The following is a 20,000-nucleotide window of genomic DNA, read 5'->3' as shown; positions in this document are numbered from 1 at the left end:
TGTTACACATGAATTAGGATAGAGAGAGAGAGAGAGAGAGAGAGAGAGACAAACACAAAAAACACACACACGACTGATGTGTCATCTGAAGCAGGAAGACTGCCGCGATGAGTTTTCTGTTGATTTTCCCCCCTATTTTTAATATTTAAAAAATTTTTTTTACGCTCGTTATATTGTTAAGTACTGTTGACCTCAACCGACATCTTTCGACACTTGTGTCACCTAACGCAGCCTGGCACGGAAAACACAAAATATTAATAATAATAAAGACTTAACAAAAACGCAAGGCCACACATTTCTGGCAGTGGGGGAGTGGAAGCGAGGAGGTAATATATAATAAGTATTGTTGAGAAAGATCGACCTAGGTCTACTTCAATTGCTACCCCACCGTCTCAATTCCGGTGGGATTTAAAGGAATTCAGAAAGTAAAGGGTTGAAACATCAGGCAATGGTTTCTTACAGTGCCCATAGGTTACATTTTTACAAATCCACCCTTCCCGCCCGGGCTACCAAATATTAATACTTAAATAATTATTACTATTATTATCACCGCCTTAAAAACCAAAGAGTTATCCTAATACCTCGTTTAACATTCCAAATTCAAGTTCTGCTAGTATTAATAACAATCCTTTCTAATTTTGGCACAAGGCCAGCAATTTTGAAGGATGGGGTTAGAATACATCGACCCAAAGTACTCGACTGGTACTTACTTTATCGACCCCGAATGGATGAAAGGCAAAGTCGACCTCGGCGAAATTTGAACTCAGAACATAAAGATGGACGAAATGCTGCTAAGCATTTTTATCCGGCGTGCTAACGATTCTGCTAGACACAAGCCCAGCAAATTTGAGGGAAAGGACAAGTCGATTGTATCCGACCATAAGTGCGTGACTGATGCTTTATTTTATCGACCCCGAAAGGATGAAAGGTGAAGTCGACCTCGGCGGGGTTTGATCACGGAACGAAGACCTGATGAAAGTCGACCTGGTTAGTGTTTGCGGGAAAATAAGGGTAGTGTAAACGAGATGCAATCGATCGATTCCCGATTTATTGGTGAGGGATTATTTATCGACCTCGACGAGATCTGAACCCAGATGTTTACCGTTTATACAAAAGATACTGGATTCTGTGTTGTCGTGGAATGTACTGCTCGTACGCACACGCACAACACACACTCAGATGCACAAACTAAAAATAAGGCTACCCATGCATGCATGTGTGTGTACGTAAACTAGAGAGTAAGCCTGTATATGTGTGTGTGTGTATATATAGGCATTCATAATTGTAGTTTTACTTAGGTTTTTTTTACGAGTAGCTTACAAGTAACATGCACACATACATACACACACACACATATAGCAGGGAAGAAACAAAGATGAAATGGGCGTGGCAGAGATGGGAAAAGATGACAGTTAAGGCAAGACAAAGTCTCCTAGCAGACAAACGTAGAATAACCACTTAAATATTCTATCTTTGCTAGTCTCAAAGACAGATTTGGGCACAAATATGGCGACTGTTATTATATAGATTATTCCGTCTATATAATAGCACAGCTGTTATTCAACAGTACTATTGTGTGTATGTAAACACACACACACAACCATGTATATATGGGTATACATACAGATGTATGTATATACATATATATATATACATACATGTCTATACATATATGTCTATATACACATATATATACATACATGTCTATATATATACATGTCTATATGTACATATACATACATGTCTATATATATACATGTCTATATGTACATATATATACATACATGTCTATATATATACATGTCTATATGTACATATATATACATACATGTCTATATGTACATATATATACATACATGTCTATATATACATATATATACATACATGTCTATATATACATACATGTCTATATATACATATATATACATACATGTCTATATATACATATATATACATACATGTCTATATATACATATATATACATACATGTCTATATATACATATATATACATATCTATATATATACATGTCTATATGTACATATATATACATACATACATGTCTATATATGCATATATATATATATATATATACATATATATAGACATACATGTTTATATAGACATACATATCTATACATATATATATACATACATGCCTATATATACATACACGTCTGTATATACATATATATAATATATGTATATGCATATACCTACAGGTATATATATATATACATACACACACCTACATGTAAATACATTCATATATAAAACCCACATGCATGTATATAAATATATGCATACACGTATGTATGCATACATATATATCCATGCAACTATGTATGGTGTGTGTATATATATATATGTACATGTATGTATGTACTCATATACACGTGTGCCTAACAGATGTCAGTATGTATTGAATAAGTATATGAAGCGTATTACTATATGAATGCATGGTGAGAGAGACAGAGTGGGGGTAAACGGTTCCTGTATGTGCATTGAGAAAGAATCCATGCCGCCACAATAACCGATAAAAAAAAATCTGATATTAGTAATATCAAGTAAGCATATGTAGACACACACACATACTCATGTGGGGCTAATTATGTCTCGGAAATGTCTCTTAAGGAAGCATGTTTTTGCCAAGGAAGGAAGACAGTTGTTCGTTGCTTTAATAGTCTTTACCAAAATGGAACAGTTGTCATTATGTCACCAGAATAATCTGAAAGGGTTCACCAGCCAACAAAACAGGTCGCCCCACTTAAAGAGCAGTAACAATAAACTCCATAACCGCTAAAACTCGACCAATTTCTGTAAAACACCGTACTTTGTCCTTTTTTTTCTATTCAATTATTTCCTCAATTTTAAATTGCTGTGTGTCGCTCTCTTTTGTATCACACACAAACCTGCGCCGATACTCGGGTTTTCTATTTTAACCTACACTTTCCCTTCATTCGTATATATATAGTATTCACTATCTTTCACTTTCACAAAGAGAGACACTCATTAGTTCGCTAAACTCTTTCACTTAGTCTCGCTAATAACACACATTCTTTTATTCACAGGCACATGTTTTCACACACGCACTTACTCATTCACAATCATATATATATATATTATATATTCACACACAATCGTGCATTTCTTACAAGCACCACATTCCCTTACTCCTGCTTTAAAGCTTTCTTTCATTCACACGCACACATACACACACGATCTACTCGCATACATTTACAGACATACATACAACCCTCACATATATGCATTCCACTCAAGCATACGCACAAACACACCTCATTAAATGGTAAAACGGAGCCAACGCGAGTCGCTCAACCCGCTAGAAATAACCTAAATCCCCACCTTCAAATCACACTCTCTTACCATATTCGAAACGAAGAACAGACTCACTGGACGATGAAGTCATAGATAGATATAGAATACAAGAGAGGTGATCGTGTTTGGGACACCTTCCGGCCATGAACTGAGACGGAACAACAGTTTAAACTTAATGACAATAACTTTTATGACTGCAAAAAGGTAGGTGGCGATGGACTGAATAATAAACCCAGACGAAAGAAGAAAATTCTAATTGAAATATCCCTCTTGGATGGAGAACGGAACAAAAACCTAGGGGAGGCGGCAATCGTTAATGGATGATAATGATATCTGTTGTTGTTTAGCGCCTGGTCAGTCCTGATCGAGGAAAGCTGCGCTCAAAGCTGTTACAAACATTTCCATTCTATTCTCGGAAATCTGAGTACCTGAGATTGCGTTATCTAGTGTGTGACACCCTTTTCTTATCGGTAGAATATAGTTTCAAAGAGATGGAGAGATATAGATGCTATTTCTAGCAATTCGAGCGATCACATAGAGGTTCATTCGTCGGTTATGTTGCTCTTCAATAACGAAAGATATTCTTTATCGTCACCATCCTGCTTTCTTGGCGCTAAAGAGTAATTTCAGAGACCCGTCTGCTATTTCTACAAATTCGAGTGACCACATAGAGGCTCCTTCATCGGTTATACTCTTGTTCGATGATAAAAAGGCATCCCCTTCCATGACAATCCTGCCTTTTTGGCGGATAGTGTAATTTAGAGATTTGGCTACTATTTCTAGCAAGTCGATCGACCAGATAGAGGCTCCTTGGTTGGTGATGGTCTGGTTCAATGATGAAAGGCAATCATTCCCACGACCACCCTGTCTTTTAATTCATATATCAAGAAGTACATTGTCCCTAATATCGTTCCATTTTAAAACGACAGGGGTATATTTTAAAAGAACTTTAAAGGAAATTTGAACGTTTAGCATGTCGAGAGACTCCATAGAGGTCCTCTGGTTGTTCTTCCGTTGTTGGTGTAGGTTTAATTACGCGAGCCGTTCCTTACTTTGAAACCTAAAATATCGAGTCACTGCGGGAGAGGAAATGAGGAAAAAGTGTTTAGCCTGCTTTCTAACACGAGAACCAACATTAAAAGCAGACACGTAATTGTGGGGGCTCTTAAGGAATTCGTTCGACTTAATACAAATAGCAGTCAAATCTCCCACAAATCGCACAGTTTAAAAAAAAAATAGGTGGGGGCGGAAAGATATTTAGGTAAATGTAGATGTAGTGCTACATATTTCTAAAAATATAAGGGGGTTTGCGTCTGAAACACTTTTGATCAGACATCTGTTCAATTATTTGGGCTAGCTTAGAGTAGTAATTATGTTTCCGAAATTATACAAAGCGACACAAATTCTGAGGGAGGATAAGACCAGCTGATCATATCAATTGACTAAATAGTTCACTGGTACGTAATTTAATCGATTCCAGAAGGATAAAAGTTAAAATTGAAATCTGCAATGATCTCTTAAACGTAAAGAAAACACAAGGTCAGATTTTTGAGAGAAAGAGGGCCATATTCTGATCAATGTCGATTCCACATCTGATTAGCATTTTGTCGGCCCGAGAAGAGTGAAAGGAAGGGTTGATCTAGGCCTCGACAAGATTTGGAATCAACGTAAAGTGCTAGAACAAATTATTGCAAAGTAATCAATTAACGATTCCACTAATCCATTGCCCTTAATCATTTCTATCCTAAGTACAAGACAAAATATTAGTTGAAAAGGGGGAACAGTCGAATAGTTTCTGAGATAGGCACAAGGCCGGAAATTGGAGGGGAAAGGGAACGATCGATTATATCAATTTAAATACTTGTTTGATTCTTGGGTTTTATCGAGCCCAGAAGGATCAAAGGCAAAGTTGACCTCAGAGGGATTTGAATTCAGAACGTAAAGAAATACAAGGCATTTCGGACGAGGCTCTCTTCCTGTAATGAGCAAAAATTATTTATAACATTGGCAAAAGGCCACGAATTTGAGAGGACGAGGAGGGGGGGGGGAGCTAGTGTCAATTAAGCTGCCCCGGCAGTACTTAACGGGTGCTTATTTTAATAATATTAATTATCATGACGATAAATAACAATGATTAATTTATTGCCACAAGGGCATTGGCTGAGTGACATTACAAGCAGAAGTGTGTAATAGATTAAATCATCAAACTTGGAAAAGATGAATACGCAAAAGGAGGTTGAAAAACTCAACCAAGGGCCGAGTTTGAGCACAGAACACAGAATGACGAGGCGAAATTACTGCGAGACATTTTTATCCGGTATTTTGTGCAAATTCTGCCAATTCGTCCTAATGATTGTAGTTTATTTTCTCTTTAAAAATTAGGTGTTGCTATTTATATATTTTCACTTTTTTGTAGTAATTTCTTTATTCCCACCCCCCGTCATTGACACGATTAAATCCGGAAAGGAAACTATTTGAAGATAGAGGTTTCGAAAAATAAGGAAAGGAATTCTTCGAAGACATAGACAAATCGACCAGAGTAGACATAGATAAATAGAAGATAGATACGGATAGACAGTGAGATAGATTCAGATAGATAGTAAGCAGGTAAAAATAGACAGGCACATACAGATAGAGAGTTAAATACAGGTAGACAGAAACGGATAGACTGTGAGATAGACAGACATTTGGGGAGAGACAGGCGTTTAGAGACAGATAGATCGATTGATAGATAGATAGACAGACAGACATGCATTTAGAGATACATAGACAGACAGACATTTACAGATAGATAGACTATTAAACAGGCATTTAGAGAGAGAGAGACAGGCATTTAGAGAGAGAGAGACAGGCATTTAGAGAGAGAGAGAGACAGGCATTTAGAGAGAGAGAGAGAGAGACAAGCATTTAGAGACAGACAGATAGATAGATAGACAGACATGCATTTAGAGATACATAGACAGACAGACAGATAGATAGACTATTAAACAGGCATTTAGAGAGAGAGAGAGAGAGAGAGGCATTTAGAGACAGATAGACAGACAGGTATTTCTAGACAGGTAGAAAAACAGGCACTTAGAGATAGGCGTTTAAAGAGACAGACAAGCATTTAGAGACAGACAGACATAGAAAGAAAGAAAGAAAGAAAACTACAGTAATGGGAGATTTAACTTAAGGAAATAACGATCGGTTTAGGAAAAAAGCGATAAACAATAAACTTGACTTACCTGAAGTATGGTGAGTCTTTCAGACATTCCCTAAATTCAATAACGGGTCTCATAGTTTGTGTTGAGAGAGGAAAAATGGTTTTGATTAAGTTTTGTTGTCGGTTTTTTTTGGAAAGTTTCAGCAGTGGTAAAAAAAAAAAGTCAAAAAAGTTAGTGAAGCCAACACAGTTGTCTACAGATCACCATGACATAACTAACGCACTGGCGATTCCTTAAAAACTTGATATAATAATTTTTGGTTTGTGATGGTAGAGAGAAGGCGGGGTGTTTTAATTTGGTCTTTTGATTTAAAATGAATGATTGCGTCGAGAGATTGTTGTTTGTTTGTCTGTCTGTCACTGACGTGAAATATAAATATTACCCTATCTACCAACTTCCATGTTTACTACTTGTGAATCACAAACACCGAGCTATACTATCTAACAGCAGCAGCAGCGGTGGTACTAACAAGTAGTAGCAGCAGCAGCAGCGGTACTATAACAAGTAGTAGCAGCAGCACTACTAACAAGTAGTAGTAATAGCTACAGCAGCAGCAGCAGTAGACGATTAACGGAGAGGTGGCGTACATAACCGAGAACAAGACGGAAATTACCGACCATGAACGACACTCCACGATACTTTTAATATCTTTTTCGCTATTTTCTCTCTATTTCCGATTTTTTTTTATAATATTATACTAAATATTGAAACTTTTTAAACTAAACAGAATTTATTTACTAAACAAAAATATATCTTATTTGTAATTTTAAAAATATATTCAATAATTTTTTTTTTTTTTGCGGTGTTAGTTCTCGTGGTCACGAGTTATGCCCTTATATGTACATAGAGCAACATACATGTATATATATATATATAAATATCTCTACCAGCCACAGCGTCTTCGTCTTGAAGCCGTCACTTTGAGCACATCTTCATCTTAACTAAGGACAAAGGGTAAAAATCTTATTATATCACCTGTATTAGTTGCAAATCCCTTTAACCTCTTACCCTTTTTTGTTGTTAAACCTCAAAGCCTTCACCACTACCAATGTTATTTAATAAGTTTTAAACACGAATGAATATGTAATATCTCTATTATACATAATCACCATCCCTATGACCTTGACTTGGTGTCCTTGACACAACGTCCTTGAAGCTGGAATTTTTAAAGGCTTTACAGTTTTTTAGATTTATTCTCTTTCTGTTGCTGATTAATAATAATTTTAAAGAAAAGAAGAACGATTTGGGTTTTTTTTTTTCCCCAATTATTGGCTTTTGATTTAAACTAAACGAAGAAAAACTTAGAGAAACCATTGGCCATCAGATTTCTTATTTTTTCAGCTCAACGTATATTTTCGTTTTCTTGTCTAATCTTGTTTGTGTCTGATAAATTCTGTATATTCACAGACATCTTGGACACTGGCTAATATTATTAGAAACATCCTACATGCTTATATTAATTATACATGCATGGGTATAAATATGTTAGGTTATATATCTATATATATATATATATGTGTGTGATCAATGTATGTATGCAGGTATATATATATATATATATATGTGTGATCAATGTATGTATGCAGGTATATATATATAATATATATATATATATATATATAATGTTGGACTAACGATCATGGATTAAATATTTTTTTTTCGCCTTCAGTTATCTTTCTGCTTAGTAGCAAGACAGATTCTTTTTCAACTTGTCACCTTGTCACCCACTAGGACAACATATATATATATAATGTTTGGTGGTGCAAACAGGATATTAATGTCTTAAAATATGAGTATTCGTATATTTGTTTTATTTAATATGTAGCAGAAGCAACAGTAACTCAAGGGCCGGATAGTTTCTTGCGTTGACAATTATTATGTTATATTGTCCATTTTAATATATTATTTTGGTAAGTGCAAACGCACGAAACTCTCGGTTCTTGAGTCACTCATTTGCTTCTACCAAATATCAATAATATATATATATATATATATATATATATATAATATTGCTCAATCTTCACAGATGCATATGTGCAGACTAACATAAATTATACACAAATGTGTTATAACTTTAATATTAATAAATGCATAATTATTGTGTAAATATATATATATACATAGGTGCTATATACACCAAATATATAATTATTATATGCATAATTAGTATGTGTGTATATATATATATATATATATATATATATCTCGGATACTATTGATCACGGAATCAGTGACGTCATCGACGATATTCATGAAACTGACTATTTAACTTCAATATTTCGCTTTGCACACTTTACCCTTAATTTTCTTTTCGCTTCACAAATCTTGGTGGGGTCGGACGTGGGCGGGATCGAGCTACGTATTTATTTATTTATCCCTTGTGTCGACCGATTGAGTACCAGTAAGATATTGAGGACCGTGTGTAGGCTATCTATTTACCCCCACCCTCTTGATTCGCTGAAATGAGTATATAAGTACCGCTCTGATAACTTGTGTACCTGTAATTCGATCGGCCGGTCTTGTCACAACACGACTGTAATCACCTGATCGTGCTGGAAGATTGATTCCGAGAAGAGTACAAGTGTGTATGGAATATCCAGCCGCATACACACATGTGTGTATAATTCATTTAAAATGCAGAGATGCCTATAATAGGACATCTACTCGCTAGAAATAGCAGCAAAAGACTATATACCACAAAAATTAGGGATAATTTCGAAAGGAAATATATATATACACATGTGTGTATATATATATATATATATATAGCATACAATAACGGAATATTAAATAGCCACGGTTAAGTGTGTGTGTGTGTGTGTATATGTATATATATATGTGTATATATGTGTGTATATATATATATATATATATATATATATATATATATATAGAAATATATATATATATACACACACATATAGAGTGAAGTTGAAACTAGGCTACTAATTGTTGCGACCGACAGGGACATATTAATTTTTCGCTACATTGATTTATATTACAATGTAACCATTGTAGTTTCTTCTCGCAATATTCTCATCGAGTCAATCACCCAAATATATAGATCTCGGAAAATAACCAATGTTTCAAATAAGAGACGCGATATAAACCGTCTCCAAATTTCTTTCTGCATTTCATGATGTTTAACTTTGGTGTTAAGATTTCATCGATAATGTCACTTTTTTTTACCCCGTGGTGATAACAATCTTCTGTTTTTAGTCTTTGCAGCAATTAAAGAAAAATATCTTTCTTGTACGTGTTTCTACATTAAACGTGTATTAATTTATCAACTGTTTATGTCTTATCTTACTTATTTTGTCAGTAGATCATGACCCAAATCTTTTTAATTAATTTAAAAAGGTTGAAGACCTCATCTGTCCAAAGTACTATGATCTTAAAAGAATGATTTTAAAACTGTAATTTTAGATTGAAAGGGGGGAAAAGTTCTAGTGACATTTGTGGGACTTTCTCAAATTGGTGCTTAAGATATCTTTAAGGCACTTTAAATTGAAAACTTTTGTCGATTCATTTATAATACATTGTCCATGATAATATATTAAGTATTTGAAGTTAATCAACCCGCTTAGAAATATCAACTGTGGACTAGTATAACGGGTTTTAGATATGGAAGAAAAAGTTTCAAATTGTATTTAATGAAAAGGGAAGTGTGATGTAGGATTGTCACAAACTTCCCTGTTTAAACAATGTCTTTCTTTTACTTTATAGTATTTAGCTGTTCAAGCTGCGTTGCAATATAAATTGCTTTGGATTGGCGATCCTGATGATTATATGATAATAGCAAATAGCCTCGGAATATTGATTTAACTAACAATAATTGGGTAACTTTTTAAATTTTCATTTGGCCATTACGTCACCAATTTCTGCTTTATAGATCCTGGGCACCTATATATAGGTGAAACTCAGAGTAGCAAGAGACTGACTCGACTAAAATTATATATATTATGAGGCTTTGACATTTTTAATATCAATGTCATCGCTCTGGTCACAGCGCCGCTGACGATCTGTTTGTTGGACGTGTGGCTGCACGTCTATATCATGGGGGGTATGGTTTCGATTTCCAGATGAAATCGCGAAACAGAAGTCGCCACTGATATTAGAAATGGAATGAACGGCATAGTTTTATCATTTCTTCCACCCCACTCATATAAAGATTAATAAAGCAAAAATTTATTTTTGCGTGTATATATATGTGTGTATGTAGTATACTGCATGGTCCATCGATATGGGGTGCTCATTTAGCGCATTGATACCGCTTTTGCTTTATTGATTTCTTGTGCCAGCACTGAATGATAATTTATGCTAGTCCTTGTATTACTTTAGTTATATTTTATTGAGATTACTGCTAGTCGCCTAGATTTCGTTCCTTTATCTCCGCTGAAGATGCTACCCGTAATAACAGTGCATATCTCCCCACCCATCACTTGCCACAACCCTCTCCTTTAGAGACGACGATACCTGCTATTTTTGCTAGTTGTCAAAACCTATTTCGCCCATCTTCACTTATTACCGCTGCTGATGATTCGAGTGTGCTATTAAGTTTCTTCAGAAATGAGTAGCTTGAAGGAATTAGACATGCATACAACACATAGTTTCATGTCGTATGATAAAGTATGTTACGATTCTATGTTTAATCTTCGTTGTTTTCTGTGATCTGGCGGCTCTGCTTTTACGACTATTATCTGCTAGATTCCATATCCTGTTACGTATTTCGGCAAGTTTGTGTAGCTATAATAATGCAAGCTGTAATGACCTTCAGATTACGAACAGCCTTCAACTTCATCCTTGACCTTGATATTGTGTTGCGGCGGCGTCGTTTAAGGTGAACATCTAACGAAGCTCTTTTCTGATCATTTATATATATACATATATAAAATATTTTTTCGTCTTAGTTTCTTACAAATTTGTTGTATGCTTGCATTTTTTTTAACGAATTATTACTCCTTCGTACAAATGGAAACGATTTTTTTTTTTAAACATCTTCCCTAATTTTTTTTTTTTTTTTCATTAAAAGTATAGGCGTCTGATCCCAAAAAAATTACCATGGGTTTAAAATAAAAGGGCATATTTCTGATTGTTAACATTTTATTCCCTTATTTATAATATAATTTATAAAGGTAATTTACGAAGGTAATTCGATAATAGCAATGCATTTCGGGTTATTGATTTTCTTTAAAAAAAATTTTCTTGGTAGATTGGTTAAGGTTAGTAAAATGTCATTGAAATTTCAAATCCCTTCATGGCTTTTAGTGTACTTTGGTTATACGTGACATGTGAATTTCTGACTGCAGTGTTGGTTTCAAATTTTGGCACAAAACCAGCAATTTCTGGGGTATGTGACAGTCGATGACAGAGACCCTACTGTTCAACTGATACTTTTTTATCGACCCTGAAAGGATGAAAGGCAAGGTCGCCTAGGCGGGACACGAACTTGCAAAGTTCAGGAGTTTACTGCAGATAATATTGCAGTTATTATGCTCCAATAACTGCAACATTATCTGCAGTAAATTCTAGAAGGTTACTGGCTGTTAATTAATCAGGCATAACAAGAATAATTAGTTGTTGTGCATGAATAAGTGATTCTCAGTCAAGGTCCATTTGAGTCTTACATATGTTTCTTGATATATATATAATCTCGCTTGTTGTATAGATTTCATTTATTATATTTATATTTTTAAGCTGTTGGTACTTCTCATTTACAATATTTCTGTCTTCACAACACCTAACTGTATCTAAAAGTTAGAAAGGGTGGTCATCATGGAGATGCAACAGCATTAATAACATTGAAAGTCTTTACTGTAGATTCCAAGTTGTTGGTTGTGTGCATGTGTGTGCAGATATGTCTGGTAAGGAATCTGTTTCCTAACCACATGCTTTCAGGTTCATTCCTACTGCATGGTATCTTAGGCAAGTATCATCTCCTGTAGCCTCAGACTGACTAATGCCTTGTAGATGGATCTGGTTGACAGAAATTGAAAGAAGCCTATCGTGTGTGTGTGTGTGTGTGTGTGTGTGTGTGTGTGTGTGTGTGTGTGTGTGTGTGTGTGTGTGTGTGTGTGTGTGTGTGTGTGTGTGTGTGTGTGTGTGTGTGTGTGTCACTGACATCATGTGATACTTGTAAGCGAGTGATACCATCATCCTCAGTTGTTAGTTGTTAAACCATAATGTTGAATATTCTGCAGTGTTTGTCCTGAATGTCTGCTCTCTTGAGTTCAAATACTGCCAAACTTGATTTTTGCCTTTCATCTTTTCAAGGGGTTGATAAAGCTTATGCCTGAGTAAATTAACTGTCAGAACTGTTAGACTATTGAACAGGATATTCTGTGTTGCCTGTTCCAGCTTTGTGCCTCATATGTTCAAATCTCTTGTCACGAGTGAAAAAAAAAAAAAGTGACATTTTTGTCAGGAGTTACAATTGATAAGTAGTATTAGCAATGGCAAAAAAAAAAAAAAATGGGAACTTAGTTTCTTTGGTTTGATTAGAAATTGGTTACCACTACCATCTTATTTCAAGTTACCATTGTTTCATTCACAAAAAACCATCTTTGTATCTCATCTATATACCTCACACAACCAAAAATTACTCCATCACTACATCACCATTACGACAACACAACCAGAAGTACATCGCTACAACAGCACAACCATCTAGTTATCTCCCGATCGAGAAGTTGCTGGCTTTATGCCAAAATTTGAAGTTTTTCTCTTTGATCATATGATGACAAAAGATCAGAGAATTGCTCCTAAATTTCATTATCTCTCTGCCTTTAAATTTATGATGTTATGAAATCTACTGGAGAAGTAAATCCCTATGACCATATTTAATGCATGGGACATTAAGAAAATGCCAGCTAAATTATTTCGTGGTGGGAAAATATTAGTCGATTACTAATGTATATTACTTATATACATAACCATCATCATAGTGATATTGGTCAGACAGATCATCTCAATTCAAGTCCGTTGATATCCAGATTTACTGCCTGCCTAGACAGGTTAAAGGACCATATCTCATTTGAATGATCTATTTTTAGCACAGTTTCTATGACTGGATGCCCTTCCCAACACCAACCACTAGGGGCATTTTTCATTTTCCAAAAGAGTTGGTTGCGATTTGATGGATACATCTGAATTGTCTTCTTTCTGTAGACTTCATCATTGAAACAGGAATCCTTTTCTCTTAACTGATTTTTTTTAGTTAACATTTATTGACCCACTGCACTGTATTTTAATTCTGATCTGTGCCATACAGAATTATAATCTGAAACAAGCATAATTTCTTGAATCAGAATTGTGAGGCTGATGATAAAATTGTTCAGAATGGGATTAATATTACAATATTAGCATAAACTAGTAACTAATGCAAATTAGGTTTACCTACTGCTAGGTGTGCCTGCTTCAGTAAGGGATAGCTACAAACTGTATTTGTTTTGATAAGGGATTTCTACCAGCTACTTTGGTAAGAGGCTGCTGTGGGCTGCTCCTCCCTCAGTAAGGTGTTACTATGGGCTGCTCCTCCCTCAATATGGGGCTGATGTGAGCTGCACCTGCTTCAGTTTGGGGTTGCTATATTTTTTTCTTCTGCTTCTGTATGGGTCTGCAGTGGTCTACACCTGCCTCAGTGTGGAGCTGTTGTGGGTTAATCATTATGGAGCTGCTGTGAACTGCATCTGCTTTAGTATATGGCTGCCATAGTTTGCTCCTGCTTTAGTATGGGGCTTCTGTGGCCTGCACCTGCCTCAGTACGGGACTGCACCTGCCTCAGTACGGGACTGCACCTGCCTCAGTGCGGGGCTGCACCTGCCTCAGTGCGGGGCTGCACCTGCCTCAGTGCGGGGCTGCACCTGCCTCAGTGCGGGGCTGCACCTGCTTCAGTGCGGGGCTGCACCTGCCTCAGTGCGGGGCTGCACCTGCCTCAGTGCGGGGCTGCACCTGCCTCAGTGCGGGGCTGCACCTGCCTCAGTGCGGGGCTGCACCTGCCTCAGTGCGGGGCTGCACCTGCCTCAGTGCGGGGCTGCACCTGCCTCAGTGCGGGGCTGCACCTGCCTCAGTGCGGGGCTGCACCTGCCTCAGTGCGGGGCTGCACCTGCCTCAGTGCGGGGCTGCACCTGCCTCAGTGCGGGGCTGCACCTGCCTCAGTAATCTAAGTTTGAGAAAATATCTTAATCAAAATCCTTTCCCTGGCATTCTTCAGCTTAAATATAATAGTAGTTGCTTTTCAATTTGTGCTTAGTCTATTCACCAACTTTTAGAATTCATGCAGTACAATTTTGTTTAAAAAAAAATTTTTTAAAAAGACTGCAAAAATTTACTAGTATTTGTAATTTGTGTAGACTGAAGTTATATTTAATCAGGTGTTTATATATATATATATATATATATATATATATTAAAATTCATGAAAATTATTTAATGATGTTGGTAATAAATGTAATTCAACACATTTACCTGTCTCCAAACAAAATGACTACATGAGAAAATGTAGAATTATAGCATATGTATCATTGAAAGGTAACTAACATGCTCATTACAGATTTTATAAATTTAAAACTTTGGTCAGTTGTAATTTGGAAGAAGTCGTCAACACCTTCGCTACTGTTAGGGAAAAGATGCATCCACATTAAAGATGGTCAGTCTTTGATATGAAATAATAGATGCAAAGCACCCCCAAAAAAGACCTGTATTGTTGTTTAGTCCCAGGTCAACTTTTATTTTACTTAGGGTATCTAAGACAAGAAAAAAATTATTGGCCACATTGCATAAACTTAATGTCCATGTTTTCACTTAACTTAGAAAATAATCAAGAATTTGAAAAGATTTAATGGAATAACTTTTTCATTGTTATTTGAAATATATTTTAAGTTTCTTAAAATTATATTTCAGTTAAATATTGAAGCCACATTGAAATTTGAAACCTTGTGTTGTAAAACTAGCAGTTGGTATCAATGGAGTTAATATTAAACAAAAAATAGTGAGATATAATAAAAAGCAAAAAACTTACGTTGGTGGTAAAGGCTTGATTAATAATGCAAATTGCTTAATTGGCTATTTATGACACAAGTGACTGAATAGACAAATTCTATTTATATCACTGAGGCGGGGGGGGGGGGGGGAAATCAGCTGCTATGGCTAGCTGTGGATGTCCTTCATAGACAAGGTCAAGGAAGGCCAAAATCATGTGATCTGACAGTTCCAGCAGCCATAGCTGATGATTTATCACCTGCCAGTGATACAGACATGAGTGCTTATATGCACCGCAAGTCCATATGAGAGGTTCTTTCATGGTAAATAATATAGCATTCTGTGTTTTGCCACAACATCCTCTTTAAACTGGGGCAAACTGTTTCACATACATAAAAAAAAAATTTACCTTTGCTGAAAAGGACCTAAAATATATGGAGGTAACTAAGAAGGAATGGGGACCTGCTGAGTGTTTTTGGTGTTTACCTTCTTTTCAGCCCAGAGACTAAGCAACAGACCTAGTCATGACCACCCTGTCTTTTATTTCCTAATGTAGTGTATGTGATACAATATTGTCCAATGTGTCTTTTTTTTTTTTTTTTTTTTTCTTAGCATATAGTGACTGATTCACGCTATGCTTATTGTTTAGCCTCGAGTCAACAGTTAACCTTGATTGAGCAAGACTTATAATCAGATATTTTTTTATATATAACCACATAATTCAATACATGTTCTTCCCTTTTTTAAGATGGTAGGTTGTGATTTAAGGAAGATTTAGAAGATGGAATTTTTTGTCTCGTTTTTTAATAACTTGAAGAAGGCCTTTTGGGATGGACTGATTGATGCTTTTAACAGTCTGATTGAACTCTTGCGAGGTGAAACCTAAATGAACGACATGAACTAACAGGTAATTCCAGACATCTGATGTTCTTGGGAGAAAGATTTGAATATAGTGGTTAGAGCATAGTCTCATCAAGTGAACACATAGGTGACGAGAGGAGGAGAGGCAAGTGGGTCAGGGATGCCTGAGTGGAGGTCACCTGAATCCAGCTGGCTCCAGAGGCTAAGTTTATTGTAGTTGTGGTGAATAAGCAGAGGAAGTAGCCCATCTGTAGACCAGAAGCTGGGGTGAGTGACTTTACGCCAATCAGTTGATGTACTCTAGGATGTATTGTGTTCAAGATCAGCAATTTTCTTAGATGTGGGAGCAAGACTTCAGTACTTGTTCAGAAAATATTTTCTAGTTTTAAGAAGGTTCGGTTTTTGAAAAGCAGTCCCAGCACTTTTTGCCAGAGAGACTGTTAGTGATAATGAGGCCTAATATTTGGAACAATCATGTGGGTTCTAGTCATGTGATGCTCATATTTGATGGGGAACGGGGTGATGTTTCTCTCTTGATTCGTAATATTTATACGAGCCAAGGTTAGCATGTCCCTCAATAGATGATACTTTCAAGGTCTTTGTTCATAATCAGTGCAAGTTTGGCATTTGGATGTTGCATGGTCTAGGAAGGTTAGGGTAGAGTGCTGGACGTGACAGGAATCAAATTATAGATGTATAGAAAGGAAGGAAGTTGGGGATAGAACTGTCCCCACTGCCCAACTATCTTTTCTGAATCCTGAGGTACAGAAAGAGCTCCACCAGCACTTACCAACAGCTTGAAAATATTAATATAGTAAATGAAATCTATATAACAAGCTAGTTTATTCATACACGGCATGCATGTATGCAAAATGGGTGAGCCTTGTATAGTAAAGGGGATAGTTTGGAGGAAGATGTACCAAGTATGTGCAATGCAGAGACTGTGATTCATCCCTTTGGTCATAACATCCCATTGGTCATAACATTCCAGTTATGACCAATCTTATCTTTTTATATAGCAGAATTGTTTCCAGAAATAATTGTCTTGATGACATTAATGAAAATATATGTTTTTTTTTTTTTTTTTTTTTTTTTTTTTTTTTGCTTTTCTAATTTCAGTTATAAATCTGCAAGTATGGTTATCAAAAAGATTCATGGTCGCCAAATCTTTGATAGCCGTGGTAACCCCACGGTTGAAGTTGATTTGTGGACTGACAAAGGTTGGTAATATTCCTTCAGCCCGTCTTCTTGTTTTTGACTTAAAACCGACTTTGCATTTGCATATAATGTGACTTATATAAGCGTGGATGCTGTGTAAGTTGGGATTTACAAAACGTTTCCCTATACATGAATGTTGTGTACATTTACAAAATGGAAGAAAATGGTATGGAGTATGTTAAGTAAAATTGTGTGTGCTTGTGTATATGTATGCCTATATGAATTTGTATATATGTGCATGCATATACATGTCATTGTGGAGGCGCAATGGCCTAGTGGTTAGGGCAGCAGACTCGCAGTCATAGGATCGCAGTTTCGATTCCCAGACCAGGTGTTGTGAGTGTTTATTGAGCGAAAACACCTAAAGCTCCACGAGGCTCCTGCAGGGGATGGTGGCGAACCCTGCTGTACTCTTCCACCACAACTTACTCTCACTCTTTCTTCCTGTTTCTGTTGAGCCTGTAATTCAAAGGGTCCGCCTTGTCACACTGAATATCCCCGAGAACTACGTTAAGGGTACACGTGTCTGTGGAGTGCTCAGCCACTTGCACGTTAATTTCACGAGCAGGCTGTTCTGTTGATCGGATCAACTGGCACTCCGTCGCTAACGACGTCGAGGGTTCCAGCGACGGAGTGCCAACACACACAGACATGTCATTATTCAGTTTATTTCAAGATTTCTTGCCAATAGAGAAAGAACCTATTTCTAACCTGGATCCAAGGTTCCTTCATTGGAATCTAGACATCAACAACGGGGTATTTTTATATGTATGTATGTTTCATGTATGTATTCTTATGCATTATGTGTGTATGCATGTAGTTGTTAAAGATTAAAATTGACTTGTTGCATTACTTCGAGTTTCTTGCTGAATCAGCAATCACCAAATTTAGTAAGAGGTGATGGAAAGTAATCAACTTTATATGATATATAAATATTTTCTTCTATGGAATATGCTTTATTTTGTAATACTACTTGTGTGTGTTTTTGTGTACAAATATACAAACATATAATCATTTTTTTTTCTTTTCTCCTCGTAGGAATGTTCCGTGCTGCTGTCCCTAGCGGTGCATCTACTGGTATCCATGAGGCTTTAGAAATGAGAGACAAAGATAGTAAAAACTATCATGGGAAGAGTTAAGTGTTTTCGTTTGATATTTCTCGATTTCAAAATATAAGTGTTTGAAAATTTATTAAATATTTTGTTTATATATATTTTTTCTGTAACGAAAGTATCTCTTCTGCTTTTCACTTAGGTGTTTTTAATGCCGTTGGCAATGTGAATAAGATTATTGCAAAAGAACTTGCGGCCAAGGTAATATTTTTGTATTTATTATTATTATTATTAAGGCAACATGCTGGCAGAATCATAAGCACACCAGGCAGTGCTTAGCAGTATTTTGCTCATCGCTGTGTAATTGACTTAATCCCTTTGTTTGTCCTCTTTATGTTTAGCCCCCTGTGGGCAATAAAGAAACCAATAAAATTAAGTATGAGCCATGTACTAGAGTGGATATCATCAACTAACCTCCTCTCACTAAGATTGCTAGCCTTGTGCCAAAATGTGAAACCAATGTTTGTTGGTTGGAGGAGTGGAAGCGGTGAGATGTATGTGACCTGTACTTTTCAGCTAGAACTTCTACAGATCAATGTCTGTTGGAAAAATTGCAAGAGAGAGAATGGCAAAGACAAGACAAAACACAGAGAAATTGATAGACAAACAGAAAGAAACGAGTACCATGTAACAGTAAACTCTGTTTCCATTAATACTCAAGATGATGTTAAGGTTACTGCTCAAGGGAGGGAATTACTCAAGTACATTTATTTTTAGCAATCACTTGTGCTGTGGGTGTTGAACTGAGACATGTTAAGTCTACCAATGAAAGAAAGGGAAACTGGGTCTGGTTTGAAGGTTTGCAACAAAAAAGGAGTTCAATAAAGTCAACCAAGTATTAATGAAGAGTTACAGAGCATCAGAAGCTGTATAATGATGAAGCTTACCAGTGATTCTTAGTTTGGCTTAGCTTAGTCATAATAATGTAGTTGCCAATATTGTAAACATCGTTTTAACATCTGCTTTTCTATGTTTGTATGAGTCAGATGGAGCTTTGTTGAGACAGATTTTTCTACAGCCTGATGCTCCTCCTGTCACCACTCCTTACCTGTTTCCAAGTGGTATTTTGTCTAGCTCAGTAGTCTGTCATGCTACCTCAGAAGATTGTAAATGAATGACACAGTTTATATGAGAGTGACTTTTGTTCCTCTTTCATACTTTGGCCTCTCAACATTTGGCATAAAGCCACTTCCCCTTTACATACAATTGTAGAAACCATTCCAAAACTGACATTGGAGCTCAACATAGTCTGTAGCTTGTTGATGTCCTGTCAAGCCATCTAACCC

At 36.2% G+C, this 20,000-nt stretch overlaps 2 protein-coding genes across 13 annotated transcripts in view; one reads left to right on the top strand and one right to left on the bottom strand.

Annotated features, from left to right (window-relative positions):
- The window catches only part of LOC106877620 (arf-GAP with coiled-coil, ANK repeat and PH domain-containing protein 2), a 244,660-nt gene extending 237,576 nt beyond the window's left edge, over nucleotides 1–7,084 (bottom strand). For all 10 annotated transcript variants that reach the window (XM_089341376.1, XM_089341369.1, XM_089341367.1 and 7 more), the window contains exon 1: nucleotides 6,566–7,084. In XM_089341376.1, the coding sequence (XP_089197502.1) occupies nucleotides 6,566–6,618 (53 nt within the window). In that variant the 5' untranslated portion in view covers nucleotides 6,619–7,084. The remainder of the gene's footprint in view (nucleotides 1–6,565) is intronic.
- Nucleotides 7,085–7,441: 357 nt separating this feature from the next.
- The window catches only part of LOC106877619 (enolase), a 20,350-nt gene continuing 7,791 nt past the window's right edge, over nucleotides 7,442–20,000 (top strand). Inside the window, exons 1-5 of one of the 3 annotated variants that reach the window (XM_089341378.1) lie at nucleotides 7,442–7,498; nucleotides 16,272–16,430; nucleotides 17,504–17,604; nucleotides 18,641–18,736; nucleotides 18,857–18,915. In XM_089341378.1, coding sequence (XP_089197504.1) covers nucleotides 17,520–17,604; nucleotides 18,641–18,736; nucleotides 18,857–18,915 — 240 coding nt within the window. In that variant the 5' untranslated portion in view covers nucleotides 7,442–7,498; nucleotides 16,272–16,430; nucleotides 17,504–17,519. Of the gene's footprint in view, nucleotides 7,499–10,270; nucleotides 10,384–16,271; nucleotides 16,431–17,503; nucleotides 17,605–18,640; nucleotides 18,737–18,856; nucleotides 18,916–20,000 lie in introns of all 3 variants that reach the window. The other 2 variants (XM_089341379.1, XM_089341377.1) reach the window with 2 other exon arrangements.

This window comes from Octopus bimaculoides, chromosome 24 (genome assembly GCF_046866305.1).
Source record: "Octopus bimaculoides isolate indiv1 chromosome 24, ASM4686630v1, whole genome shotgun sequence".
Taxonomy (NCBI): domain Eukaryota; kingdom Metazoa; phylum Mollusca; class Cephalopoda; order Octopoda; family Octopodidae; genus Octopus; species Octopus bimaculoides.
The sequence above is the reverse complement of the archived record's forward strand: the minus strand, read 5'-3'. Positions and strand labels throughout refer to the sequence as shown.